Source organism: Trachypithecus francoisi, unplaced genomic scaffold (genome assembly GCF_009764315.1).
Source record: "Trachypithecus francoisi isolate TF-2019V2 unplaced genomic scaffold, Tfra_2.0 Lachesis_group21, whole genome shotgun sequence".
Lineage (NCBI taxonomy): Eukaryota > Metazoa > Chordata > Mammalia > Primates > Cercopithecidae > Trachypithecus > Trachypithecus francoisi.
This window is the reverse complement of record NW_022681467.1, coordinates 5594108-5617888: the sequence shown is the minus strand read 5'-3', so window position 1 is coordinate 5617888 and position 23781 is coordinate 5594108. Positions and strand designations below refer to the sequence as shown.

General features: G+C 42.2%; 1 protein-coding gene across 7 annotated transcripts in view; it reads right to left on the bottom strand.

The window, feature by feature from the left end:
• RALGAPA2 (Ral GTPase activating protein catalytic subunit alpha 2) overlaps window positions 1-23781 on the bottom strand; it is a 325653-nt gene that overhangs the window by 286324 nt on the left and 15548 nt on the right. For all 7 annotated transcript variants that reach the window (XR_004431099.1, XM_033185465.1, XM_033185462.1 and 4 more), the window contains exons 2-3: window positions 6844-6954; window positions 2745-2797 (exon numbers count right to left, since the gene is read on the bottom strand). Coding sequence is in view for 6 of the 7 variants with exons in the window: in XM_033185465.1 (XP_033041356.1) it covers window positions 2745-2797; window positions 6844-6954 (164 nt within the window). In the remaining variant the exon portion in view is untranslated. The remainder of the gene's footprint in view (window positions 1-2744; window positions 2798-6843; window positions 6955-23781) is intronic.

Sequence of the window (23781 nt, the reverse complement as noted above, 5' to 3'; positions counted from 1 at the left end):
CTGAAGGGATTATGACTCTTCAAAAAGAAGCTTCTTTGCCAATACATTTTAAAACTTTGGTGATAAGAACAAATCCTTAGAATTCTCCAAATTCTTGGAAAAATATATAACTTACCAAACCTGAATCGAGAAAAAAAAAAAGAAAAATCTGAATAATACTAAAACAAGTCTAAAACTATCAAAGAAATCGAATAAGTGGGTAAAATCTTCACATAAGTAAAAAAAGCACCCCAGTTTCAGGTGGTTATATAGGAAAGGTAAACAAACTTTCAATGACAGCTCATTTCAATCTTATAAAACTATGTTATACAACAGAGAAAGAAGAAATGCTTCACAATAGGTTTTATAACCATTATGACAGGACCAGTCAAAAACAATATGAGCATGAGAAAGAAAAACTGAGGCCAACCTCAGCTGTGAACATAGATCCAAGAATGCAAACAAAATATTAGTCCAGGCTGCGTGCGGTGCCTCATGCCAATAATCCTACAACTTTAGGAGGCCAAGGCAGGAAGATCACTTAAGCCCAGGAGTTTGAGACCAGCCTGGGCAACATAGGGAGACCTTATCTCTACAACAAATTAATAAGAAAAAAAATTAGCTGGGCACGGTGATGCACACATGTAGTCCCAGCTGCTTGGGAGGCTGAGGCAGGAGGATCACTTGAGCCCAGGAAGTCAAGGCTACAGTAAGCTATGTTCACGCCACTGTACTCCAGCCTGGGCAATACCCTGACTCCAAGAATAATAATAATAGTAATTAGTCCATCCAAAAATCTAGAACTGTAATTCACAATATTAATACTCAAGAAGAATCATCATCATCTCAATCAAGTTTTTTCAAGAAAAAAATTTAAAAACCTCAAAACCCATCTATGATTTTTTAAAATACATCTCAAACTAGGAATAGAAACAAACTTATTTAATTTGATAGAGAATCTACCAAAAAGTTACAGAAAATATTACTCTTAATGTTTCACATTAACAAAACTCTCTTTAGGTCAAAAACAAGATGACCCTTTATCACTTCCATTTACCAATGTACTGGAAGGCTGAGTCAGGGTGGAAAGCAGACCAACTGGCAAGTATGTTCATTCCTTACTCGCAGAAAATCTGTCTACCAAGAAAAAAAAATCTGTAGACAAAATGTAGGAATTAAACAAATCACATATATTTACCTAATCCAGCAGTGGGAATGAATAAACTTGAACTAAATTTAAAAAATGGGTAAATCTTAGAATTAATGTTGAGGGTAAAAAGCATGTCAAAGGTGATTGTGTACCATAGAAGATCATTTCTATTACACTCAAAACCAAACAAAAACACACAAGAAATTATTTAAGGGTATAAATATATGTGGTAAAGCCATTTTTTAAAAGAAAGAGGATGATAAAATGCAGGGGAATGACTGCCACAGAGGTGAGAAAGGATGGTGGAAGAGCACCTAAGTAGCTTTCAGTTCCTAAAATGGAGAAGGGGGAGGGTGTCAAGAGTATGTGCTTTATTATCATGCTTCATAACTTACATATGTTATAGATTCTTTAACCATGACATAAATAATATAATAAAGTTGATAAAATAGTACAAATGATGGTCAGTAGATGCATATTTAACTAACACACTTAATTAAAGCTCCTGTTAAAAACAACTCACTTACACAGGTTTCATTCAAAGGAGGGTAACCACAGGAAACATAATAACCACTACAGAATATGCAGTGAATCAATGTGTGTACTCTGGAAAGGAATATAGCTTTCAAAGGAGAGAAAGGGGAACCAGGGTTATTGAGCACTAGCCATGAAGACAAGTCCTGGGCTGGAAGTTTCCCATATTTTGTTTTTTTCCATAAACCCAGAAAGCCCCTCATCATAAGGCCCTGGAGAACTCTTCTACTGTAGATCTTTCCTACAGTGGCTTCCCTCTAGAGTCAGCTCTGCACCTGTTCACATTAGGCCTTTCCTTTATAGCCATAAAATTTCATCTTCTCACACCAACCTAAGCATACACCTCTCAAACCACAAATAATTTCTCAAAAACCAACAATTGACTTTCAGAACCTATAATTCAGTTCTGAGTGTGTTCTCCAGGTACCCGTAATCTGGCCACTTAACTAATATATTTGGACAAGAAAGACTTTAAGCTTAATAAGTCAAAAACCACACCCAAACACTGTTTCAACATTGAAGATATGATCAATGCACACAGATATACAGATGCATAAAGATCATAACCTCACTAGTAGAAAAATATATATTAAAAAAGTTTTTGCATGTCGGATTTATATATATGCGTATATATATGTGCGTATTTACATATATCGACGAATCATCTCCAATGTTAGAGTATAAGAAATTTACATAAGACTTACATATCAGTTTATATAACATTTTTAGGTATTTTTTATTTTTTTATTTTTTACAGCGCAGTTTCTCAGTGTGACTATATGACCTTTTGGAGAGCAATTCAGCAATATCTGCTACTATTTAAGATGTGTGTACTCTTCCATCTAATAATTTCACATCTAGGTACCCATAGAGGAAAAACTCTCACACGTTTGCAAAACAAGAAAATCACAAGAAAATTATTTGTGGAACTGTTTGTAAAAGTGGGAGGGTGGGAGGAAGGAAGGAAAGAAAAAAAATATGTCCACCAATAGCCATTTTTGTCTTCAAATAAAATTAAAGATCAAAAATACTTTATTTCCAACAAGAATTATAAAAGTTAAATAAATTCATCAAAACTTACTTCAAAAAGGAAGAGGATGGAGTCCAGCTCCTCCCTTTGTGACTTATTATTCCCTGGAATATTAAAAAATAATTAGTTATCATGACATCATTCAAACTTTAGGACATTACAAATTATGCTAAAAGGCAGCTTAAAACTAGGAAGCCTCAACATACATTCATGTATTCAAAAAACAGCAAGAGGCAGTATGGAGAACACATTAGGATTGCAAACAGACAACCGAGCCAGATTGCTTGGATCCACATCCAGCAGAGCTGCCCCGTGCTAGCTGCTTGAACACAGCTTCCATGTTTTCCAACTTGTTACCAAACTATGATGGGTAATTTATTCATTTCTCAACTAGTTACTTATTGGCTCAAATTGTGGCAGAATGCACAGCACAAAGAGAAATTTCGAAGTTGGTAGTATAAAAAGTCATAGAGCAGATAACTATAAAAGTAGTATATCTTTTTGGGCAACTGCACATTGTCCTATTCATAGTAACAACAGTAATAAAACCTACAACACCTGCAGCAGAGGTTACCATTTTTTGTCCTGTCTGTGTACCAAGCATTGTGCTAAGTGCTTGACATACATCACTTAATACAGGAATCCAACAAACCTCTTCTGTAAAGGGTCAGACAGCAAATACCTTAGGCTTTGCAGGCCTCTCTTACAAACACTCAAATCTGCTGTTACAGTACAAAATCAGCCACAGACAATACATAAATAAATGGATATGGCTTGTCCAATAAAACTTTATTTATAAAACAGGCAGCTATAAGCTGTAGACCCCTGATCTAACTGAATCCCACAGCTCAATGAAGTAGATATCATTCACTCATTCGTTGAAAGACTACTACAGAATGTCTATATGCCAGGGATTATTCTAGGCCCTGAGGATACAGGAGTGAGCAAAACAGATAACAACCCCTGCCCTCAAAAAGTTAATATTCTGGCAGGAGGGGGCATTCTATAAATGAGTGAGAAAAACAACAGGGAAGGCAGATAGAGAAGCCTAAAAAGATGGTATGCAATTTTGACTGGGGAAGTCAGAGAACATCTCTCTGGTAAGGTTACATCTGAGACAAGATCCTTTGAGGTGAGGAAGCAAGCCATATGGAAATCTAGGGGAGGTGTGTTCCAGGCAGAGGAACTGAACAATGCAAAGTTCCTGCAGCTGAGCATATCTAGCATGGTCAGAAAACAGCCAGAGGCCCTTAAGGCTGGAGCACACAAGGGGGAGAGTTGGAGCAGATGAGGTTGGAGAGTAGGTGAGGCAAAGGAAGGCAGATTAGGTGGACTCTGAGACCACTGTAATGGCTGGGAATGAGATCCCATTTGAAAGTTTAGAACAGCCAAGAATCATGATTTGACTCATACTTTTAAAGGACTCCAGCTGCTCTTTTAACAAGAAACTATGGGATGGGAGAGGGCACAAGTGTGGAGGTGGGAGACCATTTCTGCGACTAATGCTATAATCCAGGTGAGGATATCAGGAGTTTTAGTGTTACCAGTGTAGGCAATGAGAACAGGCCAGTGATTCTGGATGTATTTTGAAGATAGAGCCAATAACTCTGGAGTTTTTGCCTGAATAAATGCAAAGGCTGAAGTTATCACAAGATTATTTATTTCATTATTCCTGGTAGGCATTTTCTTTCATTTCTTTTTTGGGGTACACTGTCTTCCCTGCACTCCAATAGAATACAGATTATACTAAAAGCAAAAAAACTTCAAAAATCTCACTATTTTTATTGGTTCTTCATTATGATTCTTTGCAGTAGATTGCAAGAATGGCCACAATCAAAGACCACCGCAGTGCCTCACCCTGAATTCCTTCCGCTCCATGCTTGACAACTGCTCCTGTTCTATAGGAGCAATCAGGGCATCTGACAAGGGGTCCCTCAATTTTTCCTCTCCATCTCAAAATGTCTCCATATCTACACTATCCCCTTATCTGCTCCTCCGTACATAGAAAGACCACCTGTACACTCCTCTCCGTGTCTCTTCTTCTTCCTTGACCTGTCTCAACCCACTTCCCCCAACACCTGCACCATCAGTTATCCCCCACTCCAGCTGACCCACTCCTCAGTCTGCAAACAGGCCGATGCATTCCTCAATAACCTGCCCATGAGCAGGGTGAGACACAATCTGTGTCTTCACATCAAACTTTCTGAAAGGATATTCTCATGGGTCACCTTCACCAGCTCGCCGCCCTGTGACTCCATGTTCATCTGTTTGGCTTCCGACCCGCTCCTCACCTAGAACCTTTCTCTCAGCACTCACTGACCAGCACACTGAGGGGTTCTTACTCCCCAGCCCAGCTGCATCTCACGCACCAACGGGCTGACTCTACATGACTTCAATTCTTTCTCCCCTGGGCCTCTGTGACAAAACCCTTTCCTGACACCCCTCCCACTACTCCATCGCTTTCCTTTGCATATACCCAGTAAAATAAGGAATTATCTAAAAGTTCTGACCGTCTCTCTCTTTCTCTGTATACTTTTTCCCTTGACAATAGCATGATTTCACCTCTTTTCTCCCAAGCTCCAGTCATCTACATTGTACCATCCAGCCAACACCTACATCAAGGTATCCCCCAGGCACCTCAAACACAGACTGCCCAAAGCTACTCTCACCCTCCTGCCTTCCAAATCTGGCTCCCCTCCAGAGTTCCTACTGTTAATGGTACCTCACAAAGCAGACTCAGTATCCTGAAAGCATCTTTGACTTCTCCCTTTCCCTTATAACCAAGTCTCATAGATGGTAGACCCACTGAGACACAACACTTTTCTTTTCCCTTAACAACTGCCTCCCTGGATCAGACATCACCATCCCTCACATGAATGACAGCATCAGCCTTCCAATTGGTGTTCCTGCCTCTAGTTCACTTGCTACTTTACAAGACACTTGTCATAGTAGCAAACGCTTTCAAGAGCTCTAACCACCTCCAGAACAAAGTCCAAACTCCTTAGCCTGCAATTCAAGGCTCCTTGCAAGCATTATCTAATTTCCTGCAAATCTCTTTCACACACCTTTGCTGCAAGAAAAAAAAAAAAAAGCTTTTCCCATAGATGTCCTAAGAACAGCCTTGGCTCTACTCACGTTCTCCCCTCCACCAGCAGTGCCGCTCTCTTCCACCTGAAATCCTGCTGTCCTTCAAGGTCCATTCCCAAGGCCACCTCTTCCCCAAAGCCTCATCTATACACTCAGCAGGAAGTCATCTCTCTCACTTCCCAAGAACCACAGAATTCTGTCTAAATGTCTTACAGAACAACTAACTTTTTAACTTTTTTCACAGTTATTTATGCATATGGCTTATTTTTTAAATGAATGAATGACATCTACTTCATAGAGCTGTGGGGATTCAGATTCAGCCCATAGACTACACAAAAACGAAGGAAGACGGTGATGGCAGCTACTACTCACTCACCATGGACTATGTGTCAAACTCTGTCCTAAAATGCTAGGATACTTGTGAACCTGTTTAATGCTGACAAGAGGACACCAACTCAGAGAGAGGTTAATCCACCCAAGGAGAAACAGCCAGAAGGGTGGGGCCGGGTTCCCAACCCATTCTGGCTCCCCAGGCTACACTATCCTGCCGCTTAGGTGACAGGATGTATAAATGTATACAGAACAGAACATATAATGTGACCTTGTTGGTTTGATTTTCAAAGAATATAGTCACAAACATATATAAACATAATACACTAATAATATATCTGGAAGGAAATGCAGGAAATCTTTCATAGTGGTGCCTCTGCAAGCAGGGCAAAACAGACAGTTGAGTTTTCATTTCAGGTCCTTTTACAGAATCTAAATTTTTTAAATAGTACGCATGCATAACTTTTCTTTCTAAGTAACTTATTCTTTTGAAAATCATGCTCTCTAAGGGTTTCTTCTGCTATTTTTGCTAGCCATGTGTTGTTCAATTAACATCTGTATAAGTGAAAGCTCAAGAGAAACAAAGATGCCACCCTGTCCACCATGCTCTCACAGCTTTGCTAAAGTCTTGGCAAGACAGAAGGCTTAAAAATGTATAATTTGTAGCTCATGATATACACAACTTATAAAAATGCCTGCATGTTTAAAAAAAAAAATCCACAGAAATGCTTACCTTTTAATTTCAAACTATTTTCCAGTGTTATAAAATTTTCATAGAAGATGAAATATATCTGAGAATAGTTGGTCTCAAAAAACTGCTTAAGATCACTTGCATCCACATTATCTGAAAAGAAAAAGTTTCCATTTACGACAATTCACTTTATACAATTACTAGAATTTAGAAATAACCTTCTCCGAAAAGAAGGCAAGTACAACTAGTTTCATTCCGTTATAAGACAACACAGAACAAAACAGTATTCCTGTTTGTTTATTCTCCACCTAAGAGAGTTCTTAATTGAACCTTGGGTACCACCCACCACTCAGCCCTGCTCAGGAGACCGTGGGGCCAATTCAGGGAGATCGGAGCTGACAGGCGCCAGCAAGGACAGACCAGCTAGAAGGTCGGAGGTAAGCAGGGGCAGGTCTAGGGAGGGACAACATGACTTCCTGTTAGGGGATGAGGAAGTAGAAGTTCATGAAGGAGGCAGTTTTTGACACAGGCTGTGAAGAGGGATAGGTTGGTACCTCTGAAAAACAACTTTGCTGGTGGAGCTCCTAAATGGACCAAATTCTGCTTCCTCCCCACCAACATACCTCTCTGGGCATGAAAACAGAAACCAGCTCAAGTGAACTAGCACAGGCTCCCCAACCACAAGCTTCTAGATGACCTGCCCCACTCATGTATGGACACTGTAGGACCTACCACGTGTTCCTAGAGTTGCCCCTGTTGTACTAGACAGTTTTGCTAAACCACAGACTGTGGACAGAGAGTTGGGGGTGTGGGGAACTTAGCACAGTGACAACTCCCACTGGGGCTGAGTAGCAACACAGCCAGTTCTTCCAAGGGCCCCGGTCAGCCAGGGTAAAACCTCACAACGCTAGGGGTCAAAGTAGTCACCCACTGTCAACATACCTTTGTACATTTTCCTCAGCAAACAAGGTTGTTTGTGCCATTTACAGTCCTGACCAAGGAGTTGGCACTTTGGAAGAATACACTAGCACCTGAGGAAAAGTAAAAACAGCTTCCTGGAGCCAGGCATTGTAGCTCACACCTATAATCCCAGCTACTTGGGAAGCTGAGGCAGGGGGATCGCCCAAGCCCAGGAGCTTGAGGCTACAGTGAGCTATGGTTGAGCCACTGCACTTCAGCCTGGGCAACAGAGTGAGAACTCTGTCTCTTAAAAACAAAAGAAAACAAAAAACAAACAAACAACAAAAAGCTTCCTTAAAATTCTGCAAGGATTACTCAAGAAAAACATGTGTTGCTCTTCAATCTGTAACAGTGTTGTACTAATTGCCTTTGCAGTCCTAATACTGAATCTATGTGAACATACATACTATGGTGTTCAAATTACATAATGTTAGCAATAACGCAGATGATTCTGAAGAGTTGTTTTTCTCTGATAATTGTATAAGAGCTTTTCATGCAAAAATGTGCCCTGGCTCTTTCAAATAATGCATGTAAGGTGTTTATAAAGTCTTATGAGCTGCCAATTTCACACTATATTTACTGCACCAAAATAAAACTGGGCACAGAGCTGTGAAAATTCCTAGCAAGGAACAAATTTACTGTGTGAAAGCAGGTAGCAAGGAAACTAGTATTATCAACCCACACGAATATTAACATTCCTGTGAGCTACACAATCTTGCCAAGGAATCTTTGAGTGCCTTGTGCAGAATCTGCCAGTTCCAAGAAAGAGTTCAGTACACTTCAACTCTAATGCAAACTGCTAGCCCATCTACCACTAACTGAGCCCTCTTTCTGAAGCCAGCTTCACTCAGCTGGCTCCCACTCCCCCTCAGCAGTCAGCTGAAACATCCCCACCTTACCCCCAAGACTAGGTCTGCGCCTCTGCTGTGTAGCCCCCACTCTATGCTTCCCTGTCACAGAACACATCACATTTTACTTAATTATGGTGGAATTCTGATTGAATTCCTGACTTAATTCTGATGGAATGCTCTGTCTCCTCCATTAGACATATTCCCTGCCCTCACAGAACCCACAGCCTATCTCATGAATCATTATGTCCCATGCATCTAGCACAATATTTAGTTCAATATTTTCTTGAATGAATTGAGAATTCATGAATTAGCCTACACATACAATGATAATGACTATACCTTGTAAACCTACAAGAAATAGCCTAACTCTCAAAATCCTTGGGAAAATCAAAAGACAAATCTCATCTCTGCTGAGGACTCCTGATTTCCATCTGCAGCCCTGACATCTCCCACTGCAGGCTCTAGTCTCACAGCCTGCTGCCAGCTGATTCTCCACATGAGGATCTCAAAGCCCTCTCAAATTAAACGCGTCCAAAGGGAAGTCCTCCATCAGATCCTGTTCTTCTCTCAGGCTCTTCCCTCTCAGTAAGCTGGAACCCCCATCCACCCCGCTGCTCTGGCCACAGCCTGGGCATCACTCCTCATTACCAATCCCCAGTATGCCATGCTATTAGCCTGCCTTTATCACGTACGTGTTCCAGCTCTGGACCGCTTCTGCTCTCCACGGCCTTGCCTGGTCTATGTGGCCATGAACCCTCACACAGGCTGTGAACTCTGCCCATTGCCTGGGTTCCCTGCTTCCACTCTTCTTCCATTCCCCGTAGCAGCCAACAGGAATATTTAATAGAGTCAATCAAATCAGATCACTCCTCCACTCAAAACCTTCCATCTGCCTTCAGTAGGACTTAAAATCCGAACTCTTTACCATGGCCGGCAAGGCCCTGCCCGATTTCCCTCACTCAACAACAACTTCACTGCACACCACTCTCCCCTTCACTCCCTATCCTCTAGCCACTGTGGATTCTTTCCATTTCCCAAACTTCCCAAATACATTCTCCACTTGGGGCCCCTGCAGGATGCTACCCCCACTCCCAGATCTTCATGCAGCTGGTTCAGTGTATGAGACAAAGTAGCAAACGCAGACACTATGTCTGTTCATCCTGCTTAAATAACAGCAGAATTCCACAAAATCCCTTGCCAGTAGAATTTTACAAAGCCCCTGATTCAAAGACCCCTCACAGCCCTTCAGAAGAATGCCCTGAAGATGATAAGCAGGATACAGCACCAGTTCCCACATCTCCTGCCTGAACCACAGCATTTTCAGAAAAGATAGATTCATCTCAGCCCTTGCCTCTTCCTGCACATAATATCTGACAGGATTAATGATTATGCCTCTATAATCTATAACCAGATGACCCTCACACCCAAACCTTGATAAGATTTTGCTCTAATGTAACTTCCGAGCACACTTAATGTAACTTCTGAGCACATGCAGAGTGCGCCACCTGTATATAAACTGTGGGCTAAAGCACTACTTTGGAGCAGTCTAACAGACACTCTCTAACTCCCCCTGGTTGCAAACCTCAGCAAGACTTCTGAACAAAACTCGAACCTCAGCAAGACTTCTGAATAAAACTAATTTTAATTGTTTAAAAGCATCAATTTTTTTTCATCAACAGGTCTCATCCTTCAGAATCTGGATCACACATGACTTCATCAAAGAAATCTGCAAGTGCCCCCATGTGTCACTCCACATTTCCTCCTCTCCCCAGCCCTCTCCCTTGGTAGGCTCTGCAGTGAATGTGCCTCAGACACAGAATGCCATAAGCTGGCAAACAATTTCTCTAGCATGGAGGATGTGGGTGTGCTGATGCAGCAAGCTGGCACAGAAAGCGAGATCAACAAGTCCCCATCTTTCCCTCCCTTACTCCCTCATTCCCTCAGACGCTCAAATATCAGCAAACCAAACAAAGAGGGTCCTCATCATGTTCAAGGATCCCTCTTATACACTGAGATGTCCTCATGAGGCCAAAGGTCCAGGTAACAACCACCTTTATCCTCAGCCATCCAATATCTTTCTTGTGGGTAAGGCATTGGTGGTGTTGAGCTTAAGTGCTCACTAACAAGACAACTAGATACGTTCCAGGGTACCCAATGCACAGTGAACCCGGAAGCACGGCATCTACATACAGCACACTCAGTTACTCAGTTTATGTACGTGTGTTGAGAACTCCTCATTGGTCTGGGCATCCTCTTCACGTGATTCCCCCTGACAGCACTTCAGACGAGTTGAAATCATCCCTTTATTAATCTGCTGCCTCACTGTCTGGCTGCTAGAATGTAAGCAGCATGAGGGCAGAAATCTCATCTGCTTTGTTCACTGTTGCATCCCCAGCCTGAAGAACGAAACTTGGTACATGAAAGGTACTTAACACATTTGTTAAATGAATAACCAAATAACAAATATCAGATATTTTATCTTTAATTCAAAATCTAGAATCATTTCTTGATTTGTCTTTTTTTTAAAGACTCATCAGAATAATATTTATAAAGTAAGCATAGGTCTCAGGGAAGGCAATCACAGGCAATGGAATTCAGCAACCTGCGAAAAGAAACACAAGAAAGGATCAAAAGCCTACTTTTTAACAAGGCTAATATCAAGAAACATTGAGATGTAACAGGAAGGCTTTGCTCAATTAAAAAAAAAAAAAAAGATGACAACTATGACCACAAACTTCCTTCAGACAGGCATTCTTGACCCACTCATTCAAACATTTACTAGCCCCTATCCATGCCAACAAGTGCTGCGTTAAGCTCTAAAAAATTCAAAGAGAATAAGACCCGAGGCCCTCAGGGGTGCACAGGTAAACAAGCAAGTAACAGAATAGGCACCATGGCTGAAGCCCATACTGGACACCACAGCAGGGAGTGGATAAGGCCACATGAGGAGGCCAGGAATGCTAATGTCATACATTTATGTCATGCTTTATGCTTTAAAGGAAATGTTCATGAGTTTATTTTATTTGACCCTCACCATGGCCCAATGAAATAGATGGGCAGGTGTGATTAAGAGAAAGAAACCTCAGGGTCAGGATCTCACGTGACCTGCCCAAGGTAACACAGCCTGTTGGGGACGTCAACAGAACCCCTACCCTGGTCCTGCAACTCCATACCTGAGTAGTACAAAGGCCTCAGGGACAAATGGGAATAAATCAGTCAGGAATATAAAAGAAATAAATCATCACCTTGAGGATGAGCAGGAGACCCAGAGGAGAAAGAGAAGGAAGGAAAGCCCAAGGTAAGAAACAGGAGTGAGTGACACTGAAGAAGTAGCTCATGGAACTCTCCCCACAGCCTCTCAGGGCTGTAGGGAAGAGGGAAGGAGGGCAAGGCTGCACTCCAGAGTCCAGGTGGGAAACCACCTTTGAAGGGATGGCTTCCAGGGTTTGACATGGAATGGATGCTAGCACACTGGCTTACTACTATTACAGAACTCAGGGAAGTATGTCCAAATGAACCACAGGGAAGCAAATGGCAGACAGCCTGGCAGAACTAGAGGTCATGGCCGGGCGCGGTGGCTCAAGCCTGTAATCCCAGCACTTTGGGAGGCCGAGGCGGGCGGATCACAAGGTCAGGAGATCGAGACCATCCTGGCTAACACGGTGAAACCCCGTCTCTACTAAAAAGTACAAAAAACTAGCCGGGCGAGGTGGCGGGCGCCTGTAGTCCCAGCTACTACTCGGGAGGCTGAGGCAGGAGAATGGCGTGAACCCGGGAGGCGGAGCTTGCAGTGAGCTGAGATCCGGCCACTGCACTCCAGCCTGGGCGGCAGAGCGAGACTCCGTCTCAAAAAAAAAAAAAAAAAAGAACTAGAGGTCATTTCTGAATTTTTAAAGAAACCTCCTTTAACTTCTCATTTTCCTGCACCACCAACCAACAGATTGTAAACTGTGTCTATTATTTTCACCTTAAATCTCAAAGATAATTTTCCACATACCACCCAAAACCACCCTCCTCCACCCCTTTGTCCAGCTAAACCTCTTGTTGACAAGTATTTCTCCACATCTAGCTGAAAGGTAACAGCAAAGGTTGAGGGCACACTGCCTGGATTCAAATGCAGAAGCCACAGGGTCTTGGACAAGTTATTTAAACACTCCATTCCTCAACTTCATCTTTAAAAAGGGGCTAACAGGCCAGGCACGGTGGCTCACACCTGTAATCCCCGGACTTTGGGAGGCCGAGGCTGGTGGATCACTTGAGGTCAGGAGTTCAAGACCAGCCTGGCCAAAGGGGTGAAACCCTGACTCTACTAAAAATACAAAAATTAGCTGGGTATGGTGGCATATGCCTGCAATCCCAGCTACTTGGGAGGCTGAGGCAGGAGAATTGCCTCAACCTGGGAGGAGCCAAGATCGCACCACTGCACTCCAGCCTGGATGACAGAGTGAGACTACATCTCAGAAAAAAAAAAAAAAAAAATTGGGCTAACAATGGTTCTTACATCACAGGGCTGCTGTGATGATAAAATGAGCATATGTAGAGTGCTTATGAGAGCTTCAGTCAGCATTATAGAAATGTCAGTAATTTTAGAATTACTTTGCTCCTAGCAAAGGTCACTAATCCTAATACAGCAGTAAGTACTACTAGTAAACACACCCACAAAACCAGTGGGATTATCCCTCTATTTCCTTCCACGTATAATCCTCTTCAATGGCAATTCTATTGCTTTTTAGTTGGAAGGGTCATAACACAGTCTCACAAAAACCTGCTTCAGCAGACCCCTAGACGGCACCAAAGGAAGGGAAAAAGTCCTCATCTCACCCAGTGGGATGCTGTCAAGAGGGGAAGGAGCTCAGGTTCAGTTCTCCCCTGAGGAATGACCCCCCTGCACCTTCTATACTGCCTACACCCCTCTATTCCCAAGCCAGAACTAAGAGCCATCCAAGCCCTGTCTACAGTCCTGTGTGTAGATAAAGATAGGTGTCCTTTACTATTTTACTGAAATTCCCTGGATAATGGCACTGAAGGCCTGATGATCAAGATAACAGGCTGGTGATAGAAAAAAAGGGTAAATGAAGAATGTAAGGCAAACTTGACAACTTAATAAAACAGTCATTCAGAAGCACTCAATGAGAACAAGGAAAATAATGAAGTGCAAAAGAACTAGTCAGACACAAGACAGAAAATGCTGACAGCGATGAATGTCATTAGTAATGTACCATTACTTACTTATAGGCTAATATGATTCTGGCAATTTCACATGTAAACAGCTGCCTAGGTCCCTGGGTAGTTTGTAGAAATGCCATAAATCATTCCTTCCTTCCATCCACACACCGGGATGGTACCACCCACAGTGATCCAAGACTGATCTCTTGACTTGCTTTGACTAAAAAGGCCTTAAAATGTGGCAGTGGTTGCTGGGAGAGCCCTGAGTAGTGGCTGATCCAAGCAAAATGAGAAAATTCATGAAGAGCTGAACCCAACCCACCAGTCTGGAGACAACCCCAGGCAACCATGAGTGGGAAGAACCATCCCAGCCAATACAGACCCAACACAGTGAGGGAGAAAAATAGATGCCTGTTGCTGTAAAGCTTACGGAAGCTGCTAGGTTTGGGAAGGCTTGTTATGCAACACTGTTATAGAAATGTTGGTGCAGAAGAAGAAACTCAGTACAGAACAGCCTCACTGGTCATGAAGGCCAGCAAACCTATGAAGAGATACCCCCAAGTATAATACATCATCCCCTCCATTAGAGAAGGAAAAGCAGGAAAAATGAATCCAAGTTACAGAGGCTGCCCACTGACACACTTTCTGTCAACAGTGATCCATGCTAGCCAGGGTGAAGGCAGGAACTCCTTTTCCTGACACCAGCCAGTATGTTTCGGTACCTCCTGTGCCTGCAGTAATGTGCTAACTGCAGGTCAGAAGCTTATCTACATCAGGAGGCAAAAATCTACAAAGTAAGACTTTCCAGACTCAGCAGGCAATCAGATCATTAAACAGGAGGTATATCAGGAATGACTGGCTTTAATGGCCAATCAACATTCTTATCATCATCATTATTATTAAAGAGAAATTCACATCTGGAAAATGCCTATAAATACAGACTTTAAAATGTCTCCTGGAGAATCACTTGAACCGGGAAGCAGAGGTTGCAGTGAGCAGAGATTGCACCACACTGCACTCCAGCCTGGGCAACAAGAGCAAAACTCCATCTCAAAAAAAAAAAAAAAAAAGTCTCCTGGACTGATTATTTGCAACTACAAAGCATGCATGTGGATGAAAATACTAATTTACACAGCAGAAAACTTAATGCATCAGACAAAAGACTCCAGCCCCAGTGCTATCATGGCGTGAAACTCAAGATCTGGTCAAAGATGTGGTGTGAGAAGCCCAGGTGGGAAGGATGGAATAGGAAGTGGGCTGTGAAGGAAGCACAGAGTCCCTTTTGTCCCCTTAGCTAAGCCCTAGTCATCCCCACAAATCAGTTCACAGGTAAGGACACCTTGCCCGGCTCCTCACACACTGCTCTTAGATGCCCCTCCTACTTCTATACCTCAGTCTCCCCCACCAGACTGTGGACAGAGAGCGTCAGGGTCTCCCTTCAGCCAAAGCATAGGTACTGAACACATGTGTACTAAATAAATGTATCAAACAGCAGAATTTAGATATATAGAGAGGCTTCATAATTAATCCTTTCAAGCATTCCTGAAGGTCACACCAAATAACAAAAATGATTTTTTAAAAATCAAGGTAAAACTTCTTACAATAATGGACCAAAAAAGATTCCTCCAAATCAGAAGGAGTCAGGACTACTATCCTAGATAGAGATGATAAATTACTAAAACAAAGTAACAAGCAATGAAGGTCCACCCTGCAGCTAGTATTAATTTCTAGTAAATAGCAACATTTTCAAAAGAATGATGCAGCAAATGTATGTTCATTCCTTAAGTTACCAACAGCATTCATATTGTTAAATTACCTAATATTTATCTACCATCTAAGTCTCTATGTTATGTAAGAAAAATCTGAAATCAGAAACATCCTCCTCAGCACTAAAATTTTTAAACTTGTTGATATACTTTAAGTGAATTTATATTAATTTAATTATATCTTTTTACTTTTTAACAAGTTATTTTCTACAAAACAGCAAGGAATTATCACCATCATATTTGTTTCACACACACATATATAATGCCTGCTACAAATGTAAAATTTAAGGCATAACTATGAGTAAATATTACCAAAAGTACACTTTCTAAAAAATAAAATAGGACAGGAGCAGTGGCTCATGCCTGTAATCCCAGCACTTTGGGAGGCCGAGGCGGGCGGATCACAAGGTCAAAAGATCAAGACCATCCTGGCCAACATGGTGAAACCCCATCTCTACTAAAAATACAAAAATTAGCTGGGCATGATGGTGTGCACCTGTAATCCCATCTCCTCAGGAGGCTAAAGCAGAAGAATCACTTGAACCCGGGAGGCAGAGGTTGCAGCGAGCCAAGATTGAGCCACTGCACTCCAGCCTGGTGACTCCGTCTCAAAAAAATAAAAATAAAAATAAAAATATGTCCTCAGGCCCACAATTTCCTCCTGTCTCTCAATTAAAGTGAGCAAAATTGGTAGAGATCACAAAAAAGACCCTTAATACAAATGTTATCAGGAGTTTCAAAAATTAAAGAAAATTAACATAATCACTCTCAGTTAAGGAGTTCACTACTCCTGCAGATTCAGCCAGCAGCTCAGGCCAGGCGTTCCCTCAGTTCCTGTCCTGTCATCTGAGTTCTGTCCCACAAACCGAAATACCAACAGCAAATCCCTTCTTGGATTTTCTGCTTCAAGAAACTCCACCCCCAACCTCACTCACCTTTCCCCATACCCTCCCTGTCCACTACCCCCTCTCCTCTCTGTCATATCTTTTTCAGTCTAAGGCTATTTATAGAATTTCTGCAAAGCTTTATGAACCAAAAGACATAAGTCCATTCTACAAGTACACTTGTCTAATATCAAGATTTCATATTTCAGAAAAATTCTCTGAAGTACTATACATTCAATCTGCACCCACTTTAGCATAAACATCATTGGAAATATTTATATGGAATTACTCCTGAAGTCATCCAGAAGTTAAGTAATAATGTACTCAAGATAACCCTGGCCCCTCCTTTACTACACAGCACCCCACCAAAGATCCTCCCCTTGCTCCTTGCAAGACCCCCCATTTCCTCCTCCTTACCTAGCTACCATGAGCTGCCTAAGAAAGCACACTCAATAAGGAAACTATAATTAGAAGTGATCATGGACCACCCCCTAGGTACACATCAGGAGATGTCCCACCAGGCCTTGCACTCAGGTTTCCATCCATCTCCTGGGAAATCCAATTCCCACATGATCTTCATCTCTGACTGTCACCCCCACACAGGTCTGGGCATCACTAATCTCACCCTAGCTTCCTAACCCTACCCTCCCACCCACTATATCCAATAAAGCTCACCAAATCCTCTCTTGTATGCCACCTGCAAAGGCTGTTTCCTTTCAGCTGTACCTGAAACCTGGAAGTCCCCTCAGCACACTGGTTCCTTGCAGTCTGCCTGGTAAGGCTTTTGTCTTCCTCCTACACTCACATACCTCCAAGCCTAAGATGAGACAGGTGGCCCCCTTGCTCCCCACTGCAGTCTCCAGACCATTCTGGTCCTTCCCCTCACACACACAGTGCTCCTCTGCTGCTTACACCATCTACCTCCAACTACATCTGTACCAACTTTCACTGACTGGAGTTGCACAATCTTTCCCCTTCCCAAGACACTCTCCCGAAGATCCCAGGGACTGGCTAACTGTCTTTCAGTACACTACGAGCACTGTCTTCACTCTGGTTCCAACATTTATATATATGATGCCTGACTCCCTCATTTCTAATGAGATTGTCCTCTACCCTACCTCTGCCGCCCACACCCACAGCCAGATCCTAGACCTGGTGGTTACTTACAATCTCCCCACTTGCAAGCCTCAGTTTCAAGCAATCTACTCTCTCGTCACCCGCTATTTCTTATCCTTCCCGCCCACTCCTTCTGGAACCCTAATTCCAACAACTCTTCAACCTTACTGGGTCCTTGAATCCAATAACCCCACCATCTTGTCACTATCTCTGATGCCCCTCAAGTCCTCACTTCCTTTCTTTCTCAACTTAGCTTCCACAGTTCCTCTTTTTAATCAATCCTTTCACTGTCCTTCAACCCCTCTGCCTCTTTCTCCCTCTAACATCTTCATGCAATAACACCCCAGTCTTAGTTTCAACCCTGATTCAATGGAAAGTATTTATCAGAGCACAGACCATGTACTGGATACAAAAGATTTTTTTAAATTTTGTATTAAATATTTTATGCATGTGAAAAAAACAAGTTTTGTATATACATAATTTATGATGCATAATAAACACCTTAAATCACCCACTCAACAAAAGTATCCAATCCAATCAGGCTTTGACACCTCTCCCCAACACTGCACTAAGGAGTTCCACACCGCTAATCCAACGGCCAATTTTCACTTCTCTCCAGGGCCAACAGCAGATACACATGTAATCTGTGCCCAAGCACCACTAGCCTGGTCCATCAGAAGGATGCGGAGTCCAGAAGCCTGACATAAAACTTCTGGATATATGTTGGGGCCTAAAATGTATATTCTCCTATTGCAAGTGATATAGTTTGGATATTTGTCCCCTCCAAATCTCAAGTTGAAATCTGATCCCCAGTATTGGAGGTGGGGCCTGGTGGAAGACATGTGGATCATGGGGGTGGATTCCGCATGAACATCGTGGTGCTGTCCTTACAGTAATGAGTAAGTTCCCTCTCCATTCGTTCCCATGAAAACTGATTGTGACAAAGAGGCTGGCACCACCTCCTCTCTCTTATCATGTGATGCCCACTCCCCTTTGCCTTCTATCATGAATGGAAGCTTCCTAAGGCCCTCAAAACAGGAAGATGCTGGTGCCGTGCTTCTTGTACAGCCTGCAAAACCATGAGTCAAATAAACCTCTTTTCTTTATAAATTACCCAGTATTCCTTTATAGGAACACAAAGGGACTAAGACCATAGGAAATGAAACAAAGTCATCTTTTAGCTCCACTGACAGGTTTGTTTCTTACATACAATTACAGCCATGTTGTACATGCTAGCTATACTAGTTTAAATTATAAAAAAAATTCCATAAATATATATTCAAAAATTTATCATAACTGAGCATTTCTTTCCACAAGCATTCTCCATAGTATTTTAAACTAAAAACTGAGAGCAGCCTGGAGCAGACACTGTTGCTTTCTCTCCAGCTCCTTCACCTCACCCACTATCCACAATAGACCGTCCCTCTTCCTAACAGCGCCTCCATTTGCTCAGGGATCTTCTCCTCCACAAAGCAGTGCCCCTCTCAGAAGCTGGCCTGTTCCCAGTCCCAGAGGGAGGACCTGATACTGCTGAGCCAGTTATGGTGGCAACATGCCCCTTGCCAGTGACTCAAGTCTGTGACCCAATGCTGATCAATACAAAACAATAGAAAGTCTGATGAAGATAGCTGAGACAAGCTTTACTGATTTTGAGGAATAAGTGTTCCCCTTTTTCCTGCCTTTCCAGACTCATTCTGTCTGAGTGCAATGGCTGTGGGCATTTTGCCACCCTGAGGACAAACTGGCCACACTAAGGATGGCAAAGCTAAGAGGCGGAAAGCATATGGACTGTCAACATCACCAAACCCATGAATTAGCTAATTCTGGGGCCTCCCTGCCTTGGGGCCTCTTTTTATAGGAGAAAGAAATTATTACTTGCTTATATTTGAGTTTTTTGTTACCTACAACCAAAAATATCCTTGTAGGCAGACAGCTGACATAAAATTTGCCAGTTCCAACAGGAAACAAACACTAGTGTCAACTGAAAAGATCACAGAAATCATAATACTAATCCTACTTCATTACTGAAGGCATATTGTTTTCATTTCTTTACTCCTATAAAGTAAACCAGATGTATAACATCAAATTCTTAGCAATCAGATAAATAGTAACACTTGGTTAACCAGGAGTGATAGTCCTTGTGTAAAAGTAATTCTGTATAAAGATATAGTCCAAATACTTAGTGTTAACCTTTTTAAAAGTACAGCTATTTTTACTTAACATTTTGGACACACATTTCTCAAATGCAGGATTCTAAAACTTCGTTTTTAACACATATCAAGTACCAATATAATAAAACACACTATACAAACTGATATCAAAATCAAATGTGAGTTATATTACATTTTAATATATTTATCTCTCTTTTAGGAATCAAGTTTCATCAGATATTTTAAAGTCAATGCATACTTGGATCTCCTTTTCTTGATCTGTTTTGGAGCTAGCCTACATTATAATCAAAATCGCTTCTGAGGGGAAAAGTTGGAGACAGAAATAAAATGACTACAGCCTAGGAACTGTAGTCACCTCTACCCCGCCCCCCCCCCCAACTAAGGAGGCAGGAAAGTGATGAGGAGAGTGTTTACAGCTGTCCAATAATGTATCATGTCAAATAATTATGACTGGCAGTAATAACAGCTCACAAAACAGCTTTGTATACATTACACAACCTCCAACAACCACAGGATGGTGGGTATCATTCTTACCCCCACTAGAAAGGGTAGGTCACTGCCAGGACTCGAACCCAAGCAGTCAGCCTCCCATACTGTTCACTCAAATAAGTGTAATACTAATAGAAAGTTGGCCGGGCACGGTGGGTCACACCTGCAATCCTAGTACTTTGGGAGGCCGAGGCCTGCAGATGACTTGAGCCTAGGAGTTCGAGACCAGCCTAGGTAACATGGTGAAACCCCATCTCTACAAAAAATATAAAGATTAGCGGGACTTGGTGGTGTGTGCCTGTAGTCCCAACTACTTGGGAGGCTAAGATGGAGGTTGGCTTGAGCCTGGGATGTGGAGGTTGCAGTGAGCCATGATTGAGCCACTGCACTCCAGCCTGGGCAACAGAGCTAGACCTTGTCTCAAAAAATGAAAAATAAAATTTCAGAAAAGATATTGTAACTTTAAAAAAAGAGTGAGAGAGGAGGTTAAGGGAAGCATGCCTGGAAATATATTTTGTTTTATTTTGTTGTAAAACAAAAAGAACACAGGAGAGATATGGCACAAGTCACAGAACTAAATAGTTATTAAATACAAAAGTACACCCAGAAGTTGGTTTGTTTAAAAAGTACACCAGAGCCAGTTTGCAAGTGGAATGACCTTTCTCCTAGACAATTCAAAAGGGTGGCATTTCTGTGAAATTAACTCAGTAAAGACTGAAGTGGCTTTCCCCAAGGGACCGTCTTAACCTCCAGGAAATCATCATATTATCTCCAACTTGTGAGCAGCCTCCAATATTGTCACCTCTGCTGTGTCCCTAACACAAGAAACCGAAGGCCCTTCTGGTCACTGGGCAGTCACTCACAGGCACACAATCTGCTAACAGCATGTGAAGGCCTGAAACTCACGACCTGAAGGATGGGTGATAGGGAATTTTGTTAGAGGAGTCCAGTGGAACACACTACAGCCATTTAAGTCTTATGTCATTCTTCACTTACTGATGTGGAAAAATATCCAAGGCTTTAAGTCAAAAACATAGTGTTAGACCACGCAGAATGACTATTCATGTAAAACCGTGTTTGTGTGTGTAACTGAGGCAGCAAGCAAGACAGGTGCAGGGAAGAGAGAGAGAAAGGAATGCACCCAAGCAAGAGCCAGCCTAGAAAGCACATTCGCTGGGATTTCAGTAATGCTCGGCAGGGGACTGCAGAATTTGAGGACGCCTTGATACCTAAATTATTTTTCATACATTCCTATTATCCAAATGTTTACAAGGAGTATGTAAAATTGTAGAACCAGAAAAAAACTATAAAGCTGTTTTGGGGGGTACTTCCAGGGTGTTCGAAAAAGGGATTTTTTTCAAAGCCTGAATATTTACCACAAAAAACCCATCAATCACAACACCAGGCCATACTTTTCTCCAAACCTGGCTTACTTTTCAACTCTGAAGAAACCTTAAGACCCAAACAATATATAAAAGAGTATCTTTACCAATTCTAAAATGTTGTAAAAAACAGCAAACGACTTAAATTTCCTCTGTCCAATTTTTTAATTATACTCCTTCTGTAACAGCACATACATGGTACATAATGCTTTGGAATGACCTAGTTATTTAGAGGAGCTTTGCTGCCTTTGTGTTTCTCTAGACATCATTCACTGAAAAGGATAAAAAATAATAGAACTGGGCAGAAAGACATTTCTCTGTCCAGGCATTCAGCAGCTAGTACTGAGTAGGCAAGAGCAAATGTTTGACACTTTTGAATGCAAAGAAGTGATGAAATTTCCAGTCACAATGAGACCCATTCTCAAGACCTGGAAGCCTTAGTCCATGTGAGTCAACCTCTCCTTGTTGTGCTTAAACCTGATGCTGACTGACTGTCAACTGACAGAACAGAAGCTTCTTCATAGCACACTATAAAAGTGCTAAAGAGATGGTTTATGCTCAGAAATGATGTCTCTGGAAGAATACATATGATTCTCCTCCTGTATGTAGCTAACCTAACACTGTCATATTTTGAAACACCACAGCTAACTTTCTGAATAAGACATAAGGTTCAGTTAGCAACACTGGTTCACAGAATCACGTGTTTGCAATTAACACTGAGCTAAAGATCAAGATTCCCTTAGGTCTTTCCATTGAGAAAAGACCAACATAAAGCACAACTGGGGTCCTAATTTAGGTGGATATCTGATGTGGAACCAGTCTGCAGTGTTTGCTGCCTTTTGCAACCATTCATATTAAATTGTTGGTGTACTGACCCATCAACATTTTTCTGGTCTCATTCTTTTCCAGCCGCTGACAGATCTCCATGTTTTCGTCAGCAGCAGGAGCACTTTTTAATGTGCCTGTTCTCTGCCTGTCAGTAGAGTTGGGGATAACAGCAAGCCCGTCTCCATATTGCTACAAGCTCAGGCCACTGTGTGGGCCCATTACATGGCCCACTATACTCCAGCTTTGCCATCCCACTGGCCACAAAGTGTTTCCATCCTGTCTTCTCATCACTACTCACTGCTGCAGTAAGGAGGGACACAGGCTGTCTGTCCCCATCTTCCTTAACACCTATGCTTGCTACAGCTTCTGCAGCCACTCATTTCTCTTCTCTGGCACTGCTTCTTTCTTTCTCTTCCCTCTTCCCTTGTCTGCCTCCAGTCACTGGTCAGTTTTTGGGCAAAAGATCTGACCTTTTATAAAGTAAGCCAAAGAAAGCTTTGTTACAAAGCTTGTGTTCAGAAAACCAATCTCTGGTAAGCTAACCAAGCAAGTGTAGTCTCTATGAGGGAACCACATTGATTCCTTTAGACCTAAAGGTCAGCTCAGATCACTCCTCTGCTCTTAGCCCCACTAGAGAGCCCCATCTTATCTTACTTAGAGTAACATCCCAAGTCCTTACTGGGATGCCAAAGTCCCACGCCATCTTACCCCTATCTCCCCTCTTCCACCCCTGCTCCTTTCCTGGCTTCTTCTATCCTCCACCCCTCCACCCCGATTGACTTCCATGAGATTTCCAGTCTATTTATGACTCAGAGCCTGGTACTTACTGTTCCCTCTGCTTAGAACACTATTCCCCAAAAATAATCACAAAACTGCTCCTTTGCTTAACCCAGGTCTCAGTCCAAAGCTCTCTTCAGACAGGCCTTCCCTGACCCCAATATCTAAATAAGCATACACATACCCTTATCAAGCTTAATTTTTCTATCATCATTACCTGAAATTGTATCATATATTTGTTATTTGGTTTTTTTGTTCTTGTTTTTTAGAGATGGAGTCTCACTATGTTGGCCAGGTTGGTCTTGAACTCCTGGCGTCAAGCAATCCACCTGCCTGGGCCTCACAAAGTACTAGGATTACATGCATGAGCCGCTGTGCCCGGCCTGTTATTTATTGTCCATCTACCCTAATAGAATGAAAGTCCCATAAGCGCTAGGGCTTCATCTGCAAATAGCAGGCACTCAGTCACTATATGTGGAATGACTTTAAAAACAGTGGAAATAGTCTAAGCTATGTAGACCTAAAGAGTGGTCAATCCCATTTGTTAAAAGGGCAACCCTTTACTCCCATCAAACTAGAAAAATAATCCT